This window comes from Convolutriloba macropyga, unplaced genomic scaffold (genome assembly GCF_964194025.1).
Source record: "Convolutriloba macropyga unplaced genomic scaffold, txConMacr16.3 SCAFFOLD_1973, whole genome shotgun sequence".
In the NCBI taxonomy this organism is placed as follows: Eukaryota; Metazoa; Xenacoelomorpha; order Acoela; family Convolutidae; genus Convolutriloba; species Convolutriloba macropyga.
Genome location: NW_027449570.1, coordinates 1 through 13,854, shown reverse-complemented (window position 1 = coordinate 13,854; position 13,854 = coordinate 1). Strand labels below are relative to the sequence as shown.

Genomic DNA, 13,854 nt, shown 5'->3' with positions numbered 1-13,854 from the left:
TTTTCGTGACGCTCGCATCGGAGTTGATCGGTCTGATCTGAGATCATTTTGATATTTGACACTCGGATCAGTGGTCATTTTGGTTTGAGACAGCTTGACTATGTTTGTTCTGTGCGCATTCCTTGTGATCCGAGGTCATTTTGATGTTGGATGGTCTGATCATATGACATTCTGTCACGGAATCTCGGCGTGGAATGTTATTTTTTCTATTGCATATAATTCGTATTTCTCTGATTGAAAGACAAGCTAAATTAAATGTGGTTCAATTTGAACTTCCTTCCACCTTGTTAAGAACTGATGCGCGCATAAACTATTGTCAAATGTTGCAGTTTACAAAAAATAGACTCAATAAAACGAATCAAACAAAATTTACTGCAAAATTATATTGTTGAAATCGGGCAAATCATAACTTTTTGAGTAGCGTAATGTGGCTTATACTTGGGATTAATTTTAATGAATTTTCCCGATGAGAAAGTGAATTCTATCATCAGTTCCCTTTCTCCGAGTGCGGTAATCTCGATATTTTATTTTGCTTAACAGCTGGAAGAAATTGAATGTTGATTTTATAGTATTTTGCTACCGTATTAATATGCCATACTCTTTAACTCTTTCTAAAAAACAAGTGAAACAAGGGTGTTCGTTTAAACGTTTTCGATGAATTAATCGGGGTCTATTCTACAGCCCCCCCCCTTAGTCAGGTTAACTCTTTGACGCTCACGGCCACTCCTATGTGCTTATTTTGCATTGTAACATGCCATATAAAAGATAATTTGTAATGCGGGAGCGCAAACGGCATGTGGAGGGGAGGGACTGGGAACCAGAACCAATTAATTGATCGTTATCCCAAATTAAAACCAAGTTTCTATAATAATTGATACAAAATTGAGATTATTCTACAGGTGCACCTTGGGCGTGGTAGCTCTTAGCCTCCCATGCGAGGAATGCAAAGTAAACAGTGACAGTAGAAAGGGTAAACGTATAGAAGAGGTAGAAAATTTTGTCAAAACCCGCCGCGATCAATCTCCACCGTTTCAATGCAATATCAGCCGCGTCGTCTTTCGCCACAATCGCCAATTTCGCAACAATATCTTTCAAATAATCCTCAAGCATAGGAGAACAATCAGCAATCACGCGTTTTGTTACTGTTTTGTCAATTGGAGACGAATTTTGAGGCGGTTTTGAAGTTTCGGCTGGCGGCTGAAATTTGTTCTTTTCTTCACAAATTACGGCGTTTCCGTTTCCGTCACTTTTGGAGACATAGAAGCCGCCTTTACTGTCAGTAATCGCCATTGTATTTTGAAAGTCTAGCACTGATGCTTCGCTGGCCGAAGTTCCGCAGTTTAGATTAATTATGTTAATTTGAGCATTATTTGTGCATTTTCGAGACATTTTCGGTTTAACAACTTTTTGGTCACTTTTTGCCGAGCTGCAGCAAGATCCGACACAACAAACAATTTTCGACATGCATCCGAGAAAGTTGCTTATCAGGTCGACGAATGAGCTTTTTCCAAGTTTTTCACAAAATAGGAAAAATTTAATAAGCATTGAATTCTCGTCGACCATTTCGTGCGTTATTCTAAAATGGAGCATTAGTGTAGTTGCTGTTAGAATAATTGAGCATCCAAGCATAACACTTATAACTGTATAAAATCGAGCAATTAAGGGAAAACTATCAGCCGAAGGAGGTAAAAATTCAGCAACAATAACTTGATTGACATACAAGGATAGGAAAAGGGTGATGGAAAACCCTAACTTTTCCCCACATTCGCTGGGAAGCAAGAAAATGACTGAACCCAGCCAGCTTAGAAGCAGTGAAGGAATAACAAGACTGTTAACGTAGAAATCTGGTTTTCGTTTCAGCTGGATGGAGTATTCGATGTAAGGGTACCGGATTCGTTCTTTTGGGTACAAAGGGTGGTTGTAAATATCACTCTCGTAGTCTTTCTCGCTTGTTACGTCATCGATGACCCATTCGATGTTGCCGACACGACTCTCCATTCCTTAAAAGGAAATAAAGCTGTGCTTAATTGAGAAAGTTGCGTTTGATTCTGGAAAAGACACAGAATTTTTAAAATAAAATTTACGATTTCAGAGCCTCAAAAATAAGTGCTTGACGACATTTTATGCTTGCTCAAAATGTTCAGCTATTTCTAATAACCTATAACCAAATGGATCATAATAACCAATGGATCATAATAACCTATAACCAAATGGATCTACGTTTTAACTCGAATTGCTCTTTTAACCTCCATGTTTTAATGAGATGATTTTTGCTTAGATTAGATACATTATTTCGCTTGCTTTTACGAATTATACCCTTATTGTTAATATTGTTCCATCTGTAATTAAACAAATTGTACATTTCTACCGCAATGCTATCATTCCAATCCTTCGAAAAACTCTCTAAATGCGAACTTTATCAAATTTATGTTGACCTTTTCAAAAAAGTTGAAGAAAAAGATGACCTTATAAAGAATTTTGTTATACAATGCAGCACTTACATCAAAGAAAGGAGACAAGACGGTGATCAGGCAATATACAAAAAAGATCAGGAAGTACCACATAATTTAAATAACGAATACAAGGTTAGAACGTTTCCAACTTTTAATATTCCAGAAAACACGGAGAATTTATTACTTGGAAGTAGTTTGGTTAAGAATCTGGTCAATGATCATTCAATACCGCAAGACATCTGCATTCACGCATATAGAGGTTCAACAACAAAAGAAAAGATAGCTGTTCTAGAAAAATATCCCGAGAAAGAACTTAAAACTGTTGTTTTGCAAGATGGAACCAATTCGATTTTAAAACAAAAACATCGTGATGTGAACGACCTTTTCAATGAATACATTGAATTAGTGGAAGTAGTGTCTCACAAATTTAAACCCAAATCTCTAGTGCTAATGGAGATCCCACCAATCAAGTCATCAAATCATAACTCTGTTGCTAATGAACGAATATCTGCTTTCAACAATAAACTTGAAATTTATGCAAACTCTGCTAATAATATGAATTTGAAATTATTACCCATTCATCAAATGATGCTGAAACTACCCCACTACAACTATCTGTTTTACGATGATTTACATTTTAATTACCAGCAGGGAGTACCTTTTTTAAAGAATGCAGTTTTAGGACACTTTCTTCTCACATCAAACAATATAATTGCAAACGCTCAATACAATCGCAGTTTCAACCAATCGTTCAATAGAAATAAATTTCATTCCTTTCAACGCAAACCATTCAACCAAACGTATTACTACACCAGGGGAAATAATCATTTTTAATAATTCGTATAGTAACGCGAGATGATGTATTGCTTGTTTTATATTTCGATGTTTAGGGAAGGCACTTCATGGAAATGGAGAATCAGTCTCATTATTCTACTCATTTTATCTTCACGAACTGTATCTTCAAGTGAATTGGTGTACGACAGTTTTCATGAGGTGCCATTATTCGTGTTAAACAATAGAATATCGGGAACGCCTTTTAATTTCATTCCAATTTCTTTTTCCCGTGTTTTAAATATTTGTTTTGTCTTAATAGTTAAGGCTTCTATCATGATCCAATGTGGAGATGTAGAAGAAAACCCAGGGCCAGTTCTGAAATATGCTGAGTACGTTAAAACAGTTGGCGCGTCTTTTAAAAATAATGTAAAGATTTTCTCCCTCAATTGTAGAAGTATTGTTGGTCAGAACTCCACCTTAAAGCAATTAATGGATGATTTGGGAAAAAACACAATTTTTGGCTTTACAGAAACATGGCTCAAAATGAATGACGATATCCGTTTTTGGGAAGTACGCAGTGAAAATTTCCAATGTTTCAGAAAAGATAGGAATCTTTCATTACATGACAAAACAAGTGGAGGTGGTCTGCTGCTCTATATACCTAGATCTTTCAAACCTAAAGAACGTTCAGATCTTAAAACAATCTCGGAATCGCGTTTCGAAAGCATCTGGGTAGAATGTGAGTTCATTAAAAAAAAGTATTTGATAAATATCTCGTACTGCCCGACCAAACACCTTCCTGAAATGTTTCTGTCAGAACTGGCGCTGGGAATTGACTGTGCTGCAGCTGAGAACAAACGAATAATTTTGATGGGCGATTACAATATTGATTTTTTTCAAAAGAACGAAAAACGAAAATTAGAAACGCTATTTATTCCGTACGGGTTGGTGTCATGTAACACAAAGATAGGGACAAGACAGAGTATCAATAAGACTGCATTGATTGATTATATCATCACAGAAAACTTCAAAAAATGTTTTGTTACAGAGAGCATCTTGAATAGTGATCACTATGGAACAGTTGTTATATTAGAAGAAAAAATGATGATGAAACAAATGCCAATCAAAAAAACTTTCTTCGACAAAAAGAACTATTCTAAAGAAAAATTCCAGGAATATATTCGGAGTTCAGATTGGAGTCCTTTCTGGATGTCACAAAATGCTAACGAAATGATGTTCCAATTTTGTATCATAGTCGAGCAAGCAATAAGTGTGCATGCACCATTGAAATCTTGTTTTGTGAGGAATGATAAACCGAAAATTTTCCTGAATAGAAATAAATTCATATCTGGAAAAAGTTTTAAATCAGAAAAAGAAGCTTCCTTATTAAAACACTTTGTTTCTCTGAACACAGAAAAAAGTCGCTGGAAATTTAGACAAGAAGTTAGGAACAAAGACAAACAACGAATTGTAATAGATACTCTGCGTAACAGTTTCGGTGAGCTTATTACGAACGGAAAAGACATCGCAAACCTTTTGAACTTCAAGTTTTCAGTTTTGGGGGAGTACTTTGGCGAAAGAAAAAAATTTGATGAAACATTGTTCTCAGCTGATACGGGAAATGCAAATAAATTTTTTTTCAAATATGTTACTTGTAAAGAAGTCCATGATTTAATAAAATGTTTGAATGTGAACAAACCTTTGGGTCCTTCAAAAATTCCCGCATGGGCGTTGAAAGATGCCCAATCGGTCCTTGCGGAGCCTCTCTGTTTTCTGATAAACGAGTTTATTTCTGAGTCTTCTTTTCCGACTGACCTCAAAAAAGCTTTGGTCTCACCTCTTTATAAAAAAGGAAACACAGAAGATCCCACTAACTATCGTCCAATATCGGTAACCGGCGCATTGGCAAAAATTTTTGAACAAGTTATAAGGAACCAAATTAATGACTATTTGATCTCAAATAACTTGCTGTCACCTAAACAATTTGGATATAGGAAAAAAGTGTCCACAACAGATGCCATACTACAATGTACGGAATATGTACGAACCGAAATGGATAAAAAGAATACTGTTTGTGGAGCATTCCTCGATCTCTCAAAAGCATTTGACTCAATCTCACACGAAATACTAATAGAAAAATTGAAATGTTTAGGATTCGACGGAACATCTACACAATTGATTAGATCATATTTGAAAGACAGAACTCAAAAAGTAGTTTTCTCGGGAAATGAGTCCGACTGGATTTTACTTAACAGAGGAGTGCCGCAAGGGACAGTATTAGGACCAATATTGTTCAACATTTATGTGAATGATCTTCATAGAGCTATTGATAATAACAATTGTCAAGTAATCCAGTACGCCGATGACACTTTCCTCTATTCTTCTCATACTAATGAAAATATAGCCAGAAGTTATTTGGAAAAAAATATTGAAAAACTATGTTATTACTTCCAATCACATCAATTAATGATGAACAATAAGAAGACAGAATATATCGTGTTTGCTCCATCAAAAAAAGCACGAACTCCGTCTTATCTAAATGTTAACAATGTGAACATAGAAGAAACTTCGTCGGTAAAATATCTAGGAATAATATTAGACAACAAATTAAATTTTAAAGAAGAGATCAAAAGAATACTCTCCAGAATGGCGTGCAGCATCAAAATCTTGAAAGATATAAGGAACTGTTTTCCTATAAAAACTAGAGTAACACTATTGAACGCTCTTGTTTTAAGTCACATTCAATACTCATCTCTTATGCTCGTTGGTATCAGAAAAAATCTCATGATAACATTAGAAAAACAACTTAATTGGGGAATAAAAGTGTGTTTCAAAAGAAAAAAGTATGATCGCTCGACTGATTTAAAAATAAAAAACAGAATCATGCCTGTTGAATTCCTTCTCAAATATCGATGTATGGTTTTTTTCTTGAAATATATTAGGAAACAATTGCCAGCTTTTAGTAACAACAATTTATTGCAAACTTCTAATTGTAACCAGAATGCGAGAACGGGAAAAATTTATCCGGCTGTGAAAAGTAATTCGGAATTCCTCGATAAATCATTGATGCTGCAAGCCATGAAATTGTACAATGAAGTTCCATATGAACAAAGACAAAAACTCGATAATGTTAAGAACATCAAAGGTTTTTTGAAAGAATTCTATTTCAAGGAATATCTGAAGGACCCAAAGGCGTTGGAATACAGAGATCTGTTGCGGGACCTTTTTTAAGCTTTCATTGTTTTTAATTTCCTTATTATCTAATATATTTATTTTTATGTTTTTAGTATTCCAAACGTTGTAAATAAAATATTTTCTTATTGTTTTATGTATTTTAGAACTTGTACATTGCCATTTTGTTGACACTTTTAGGTGTGTAACATTTTGGAATTCAATGTTTTCTTTTTTTTTTTTTTAAGCTAAGATGTTAAGGTGAGTTAGTGTAAACTCATCCTAATAGTTAAGGAAAAGTATAGTAGCTTAAGGGTAAGTTAGGGGTGAAAAATTGTATGCCTATTAATCTCAGGGGGGCGTGGAGAACAAAATAGATCTCATACAATGAATTGCTTCCGAACAATCTTGATTAAACTGTTTAATATACAATTATTGGTCTTAAGCTCACCTGTGTTGAAATCAGATTTCTCTAGTCTCATGAGTGCCTCGTGGTATGTCCATGAATTGAGTTTGATCTTGCAGTTCTGTTGGTCGAAGGGGAAGTAAGTCACATCTGCCTGGCATTTTGTATGAAGTATCATTGGCACACTCCAGTATACTAGACCTGACAAATATTAAACATGTTGGTTTATAGTTCCCACTATAAATATCCAGGTGTAGGATGCTGACTCATAAAAAGACTTCAAAAGTCTAGTCGGGGGGGGGGGGGGGGCAGATACTTACCCAGGTCGAGGTGGCCAGACCGAAGTGACCCCTGATCAGACGAGTTTCGAGCGCGCACATGTTCCCGGTGCGCTCGAATTACATGGTCTGAAAAAGGTTTCGAGCGCACTTTTGTCTGGACAATGGTCTGGAACTTGCCTGATCAGAGGCCACTTTGGTCTGGGACGGTCTGATCAGAGGCAGTTTCAAGCGGACACTAGTCTGATCAGAGGCCGATTCGAGCAATTTTTTTTTTCAAGTTTTTTTTGTTTTCGTGCTGAGTCTTGTTGTCTACAAAAGAGTCAACAATAAAACAGCATTCTGATCAGAATATCATCCGAAAATCTGATGGGTTTGATCAGAACCAAGGGGTCCAGCTGATAACAACTGCTGGTCCCCTCAAGAAAAGATTTTGAATCAAGGTAGATCAAGACGTTTTTATGCAAAGCTGTCTAAGTTCATTTATTCAGTTAAAAGCATAAATAAATGGCTTACTCATTAATTTTTTTGATCATTTTTGTTTTCGAATTATTTTCATTAGCAATACTTTCAGGATTGGCTTTTCGTCAGTTGAATATAAGATTGATAAAAAGATAGATGAAATGAATATATCATAACGATATTGAGAGATCTGTTCATGTTCAAAATCTTTCTCTGATCAGACTATTTCGAACGCGCTTTACTCTAAACAGAGGCAACTTCGAGCGCACTTTTGTCTGATCAGAGGTGATTTCGACCGCACTTTAGTCTGGGACAATATTTTGAGCGCATTTTAGTCTGGACAATGGTCCGGAACTCGTCTGGATAATGGTCTGGAACTTGTCTGATCAGGGGTCACTTCAGTCTGGAACTCGTCTGATCAGAGGCGGCTTTGAGCGCACTTCGAGCGCACAATGATATTCGAGCGCATACTCTTCTGATCAGAGGTCACTTGGGTCTGGGACGGTCTGATCAGAGGTTCCACTGGTCTGGGACGATCTGATCAGAGGCGATTTCGAGCGCGACCTCAACCTGGGTTACATATACACATTGACCTAATGACCATCTATATAGTGAGTCAATACTCGCAATATACACGGCATTGCATAACAGTTTTAGTCCAGCTAAGTCTTTTCATGGGTCGAGAATCATTCGACGAAATATTAAGCATTAATTTTATATGGATAAGTAGATTATAAAAAAGATAATTTGAAAAATAGTACGAATGACAGTCACAGAAACGGCAGAAATTGAACAAAAATAATTGCAATGAAAAAGGTAAACCGTTCAAAAAATTTTGATAAAAAATGAGGTTAGAAAAGAATTATGGATCAATGATTGAGAACTGTTTTATTTGAAAGATCAGCTATCAAACTCAGTCTGATAATACAGTCTGATCAGATTGACTATGACTGATTTCAGTCTCATTCTTCCCTGCATATTCTCTGATCAGTCAATTTCATACTGAGTATACACTGTTCAGTGTTACAATATCGCTGAAAGTAGTTCAAACAGTGTACCATTGTGTCCCACAATACATGGGAATGTGGCATCTTGTCTGTTGACCTCGAAGTTCTCCAGACTGTTGGTGATCATCATGTCGGGCACCCACATGTCCACCGCCATCCGCCTCACTTCCTTTATTCCACCATATTCCGCCGGATCCCACTGTATTCTGAAAATTGAAAATTGACCGTTTTTTTTACAAACAAATTGCAAAAAATCATAAGGTGAAATTTTTATTACTATTGAAGATAACAACGAAAAAAGAGCAATTGTGACGTCAGGCTAATTTTTCTGCATTTTGCAGAGGCAGAAAAGGTTTTTGTTCTCGCAAAAAAAAACTCAATGTCCAATTCTGCATACTGGGAGAGTTTAAAAGGATTACTGAACAGACTATGGAAAATGCATACCAGTTTTCTAAACTGGCAAAACTTACGTCAGGTTTACTTTCTGAGAAAAATTTGAGCACGTCCGGAAATCAAAATTTGAATCATTTGATGGCGAAATTTAAAATACTGTAAATGGGGCTTGCCTTTACGATTGTCAATTTCTGACTGGCACTTTGAGTTCAGTACGGGGTCATTTTTTAGCTTCAGATGTGCTAACAATTTTATTATGTATCAATTAATTACAACTATTTTGTAGTTTACAAACCCTGACACCACAAAATAAATTTTAAAAATTTCCTTTTGGCTAATTGTCTTTACTCTTTACTCAAGGTTTCATCACTGTTCATTTGAGCTTTTTTTGCTTTTTAAGAAAAAAAAGTGGTCTTTTGGAGGCACTTGTTTATTTGATCGAAATTTTGATACTTTGAAGTAGACTTTTGGAGTTTTTTGAAAAAAATTTGTAATTTTTGATGTTTCCTGAGCATAATAGCCAAAGAGTTTTCTAAAATTCTGCAGATTGGTTACTTGCTAGATTTAAAAACACGATTATGGTTGTTGTGATTTTATTTTGCAGCAAAAAATTTTTCAAATTTTTTTAGGGAGCTCTGACTATTTGTTTCTAATATGTAGAGGACTGTTTCTTTTAGTCTGAGAAACTTTTATTTAATTGTACCCCGGAACATTAGATTTATTAGAAGCATTTACATTTTTGCACTTCCAATCTTCGGAAATTTTACAGAATAACAAAATTTTGATAATAGATAATAGTTTAGTGTTTTTTTCACTTTTTGAGAAAGCTTTTGAATTATTTGTGAAGTTTCGTGATCAATGAAACTTTTAGTTATTCAATTGATATTGATGTTTACACAGAGGACACCATTTGATTGAAACGCAATTTCAGAAGAAACAATAGTCAAAAAAGTTTTCCTCTAATTATCAAAAACAAATTATGAAGGTTTGCATTATATTTTGAGCCTTGCAATCCCTGAACTCCTTAACTCTCAATCCTTTGGTGTTACTTTTCAGCAGTGAAATTTGGTAAATCTTTTCAATTTGTTCAACAATGTAAAGAAAACAGAAGAAAAAAACTTTATTCCATCTTTACATATGGAATAAAAGTTATCCCTTTTGTTGATTTTTTTTTCAATTTATGACATTTGCACTTTTTTATTTCCACGGTTTTTGAAATCACCGATTATTTTTCAGGAAATAACTACAGTTTTCCTCAAAATTGGCTGCAGAATTTATAAGAGGAAACATTTTTCTGCCTTAAGTTTTTAGATTTTCAAAGTTGATTTTTGTTGTTTTGAGAGCTCTAAGCTCCCTGAAGTCTTCATTGTTCCAAACTCTTTTCAATACGGAAAAACTTTAGCTCAAACGCTCAAGTTTTTAATAAGCAGGAAACATGAAAAACGGAAGACAGGAAAGGCGAGAATTTTTATTAACAATTTTTGTTTATTAAGAAAAGAAAACAAAATAACCAATCTTCTTCGTTAAATTTTTTGGTCAATTAATTTAAATGGCTAATTATTAGGCTTAAAACTGTGATGAATTACTCGTGACAATCAAAACTCCCTTTAGTCTAGCTAATTTTCTTTTTCAATTTTTTGCTTTGAAATGTTAAAGTGCTCCCGTTCTTCAAATTTCGGGAAAAACAGAAAGATTTTTAAATATACCAAAACTAGATCCTGAGAGCTGCTAAATGATGTTTTTCTTTTCCCCCTACGTTGCGTAATCAAAAATTGCAAATTTGACTGAAGAAAAATGCCAACAGCGCATATATATTCCCCACTGGAACTGCATTAATTGAAAATAATTTCAAATTTACAGAAATTTATTGAAGGGCGTTGTTACCTGGGGTCGAACCAGAACATCCTGATCCACGCCAGAATTTTAAGTGTTTCTTCTTTCACTGACATCTCCATCAGTTCTTTCACCACTATCTTGGCATTAACACTCACACTCAAACTCTCGTTCCTGGAGTCACGCGGGGGGAATAGTCCGCTAGAAATAGAATTATACTAAGAAAATGATTTCATTCGCAACATGGAGTAAGTTGTTTTCCAATATAGCTCCTCTAAATTAGTGGTGTTTTAGACTATAACCCCTCCCACCACTTAACCAAAAAAAATTAGAAGCATTTTTTCGTTTGTGCACCTTCCCCAGCTTCGTGAGTGTGTATTATTTGCGGCCTCTAAGTGTACGTGAAATATTTTTACATAAAGATTTAATATGTAATTGTATGCGCTCTGTAATGGGAGGGGATATCATACGGGGATAGGGGGTATGGAAATAGGGTTATATGGGGGGATATCGTACGGGGATAGGGGGTATGGAAATTGGGTTAATTTTTCATCGGGGCTATAATGGGATAAAGCCATTGAGCACATCAAACAGTAAACATTTTTTGGGAGCGTCCTAACCTCTACTCTCTGCGACGTTTTTAAATTAACTATTCAAGTCTGATTAGATGCTTGACTAAGGGTGACAGTACAGAATGTGAGCAAATACTTGAAACACTTATTTGCGAGTTCGAAATAACGGATATATGAACTGCCAGAGTCTCGAGGTTTATATTTTTTTTAAACAGCGCAAAAATTTGGAAAGCGTGTGCTTCAAATATATAATCTTGCTAGAAAAAAATACCTTCCAGGTTTTAAATTTTTGCGCTGCATAAAAGAAAGTCTGGCGAACTAGAATCTGGCAAGCTTACGTGACTCTGCTAAAGTTACTTGCATTTTTTGACTTCAATCTGTAACCGCTAGGTGGTTCTCGGGGAATGCCAGATATCCTCAGTAACTTCTTCAGAGTCACAGAAAGTATACATCAACTATACACAAATTTGTCGAGAATGGCTGATATAGAACTACATTTTACAGCGAGGTCTACAATGGGAAAAAGCCCAAAATTTTCGATTTTAGTGACTGTCCATATTGAGCAAAGGGTCCATTTTCAGCCACACTTTTCCTGAATTTTTTCTTCAATTTGTTGCATTTACTGAGTTGTATTGTCACGAGATTGTTGTTGCATCTTTTCGGTTTTTCCAAATGAGAGACATGAGAAATAAGAAATATAAAATATGAAAAAAACAGAAAAATATGAAATTGAAAATCAGTGCTCTCGACTTTCAAAAAGAAATTTAAAACGAGATGAAAGTCGATAAGCTATTGACACTGTATGTTTTTTATTGCATCATCTGTGACAATACAGTCAAAATTGTTGAAAAGTACTCTACTAATTGTGAGTGTGAGCAGAGTAAATTCTTAGAAATATCATGTATTGCATCAATCTTTACTGAGACAATGATGTATTCTAATGCTCTGACAATTTCAAAAAATACAATTCTGGACCTTTCTGAGGTTAAAAGATTGAAAATATGTTTGTCTTGCTATATCTTGCACAACAAATGGTTATCTTGAAAAATTCCTACAGAATCGCTACAGTAGACCTTTGCTCTCATTGGTTCATTCGAAATTTCATTTTTCATATTGAGCAATTTTTTTTGAGAAGTAGTTAGGTGTTTCTTAAAGAGATAAAAAAATTAAAATATACATTGAATGTCTGAATTTCAATTGATAAAGAACTACTTAAATACAGTCAATCAGCTAGGCAGACTCTCAAAATATAGATTCATAAGTTTTTCTTGCCCTGAATTTTTACAGTATGTACTCTTGTTTTGGGGAAAAAATAGATTTCTCAGCCATTTTCTGCATTAACTTGCGCAGAAACTACTAAACTGTAAAAGCATTTTGTAGAAAATTCCTAGTTTTTTTCTGAAAAAAGTTTAAAAACACCCATTGCGTCTCACATGCTTATCATGATGAAGTTTGTTGCGTTTTTCGTCGCAGTTAAGCTGCTAATTGAATATTCTTTTATTTTTCTTAAACATGTTAATTTTTTTACTCTCTGCGAAAAATTCCAGAAACACGGATAACATTTGTCGTCTCCATTTAGATTTAAATACAAATTTCGCGTTTTCAAATTTAATCGATACTTTTTTCCCCTTTTTACGAATTTCAATGTTTTTTTTGAAAAATATGACAAAATTAATTTAAATGATCAAATTATAAGGATATTTTTAAAAATTTCATCATGTCTCGAGCTTCTATTCGTGCCAATGTTTTTAACTGAGTTTCTGAAAAAAAACTGTCGCTTTTATGTGCAGAAAATCCGTTGATTGTTGTAGAGATTCCACCTTTAGTTTTGAAAAACAGTGATTTTTTCCGAAACAAAAGCGATGATAAACAGTGATTTCTGTTAAATGCCTCCGAGTTACTCACCTTGTAACAAATTTTTAGTCTTTTCGTCAGGCCTGTTCTATTCTTATATCTTTATTTTCACTGATTTAATACCTTTCAAAACATAACGAATTTTAGAATTTTATGTTATTGAAAATGATGCTGGGATGATAAACGAATAACCTACATAGTTGTTCGACATTTTCCAAAACTGAAATTTCAATTCAATATTTTAATTTCAAACCTCGTAACTTGGTTCAATCAGTTTGATAGTACAAAATCAATTTGAATTTTCAGATCGGATTTTAATTTGAATAATGAATCATCATGAAGCAATATAAAAATTCAGAAGATTATTTGCACTTGCTCAAATTTGCATATATTTGCTTAACAAGATTTTATCGGGCTTAATTTCTATGATTGCCTCAGACCACTGGTGAATAACTTTTGGTTGTGCAGAGACCAGTTCAAGTGAAACGTTTTTATTGAAGCCAGAAAAAGTTTTCGGAAACGTACTGAAGATAATTACTTTAACAGAGTTGCCAGATTCAGTAACTCTTTGTCTCAACAGTCTTTCTAAAAATTCTCCGCCCAAAAATTTATGTCCGTTTCGAAGAGAAGTGAAAAACGTTTTGGAAGTGG

The 13,854-nt window shown here is 34.6% G+C and overlaps 1 protein-coding gene across 1 annotated transcript; it reads right to left on the bottom strand.

The window, feature by feature from the left end:
• Nucleotides 1-247: 247 nt before the first annotated feature.
• Nucleotides 248-10,978, bottom strand: LOC142355151 (neuronal acetylcholine receptor subunit beta-3-like; the record flags this gene model as incomplete). The annotated part of the gene is made up of 4 exons (XM_075407406.1): nt 248-2,000; nt 6,850-7,005; nt 8,603-8,757; nt 10,829-10,978. Coding segments are annotated over 4 exons (1,573 nt in total), but the record flags the coding sequence as incomplete, so codon positions are not given.
• Nucleotides 10,979-13,854: the final 2,876 nt, after the last annotated feature.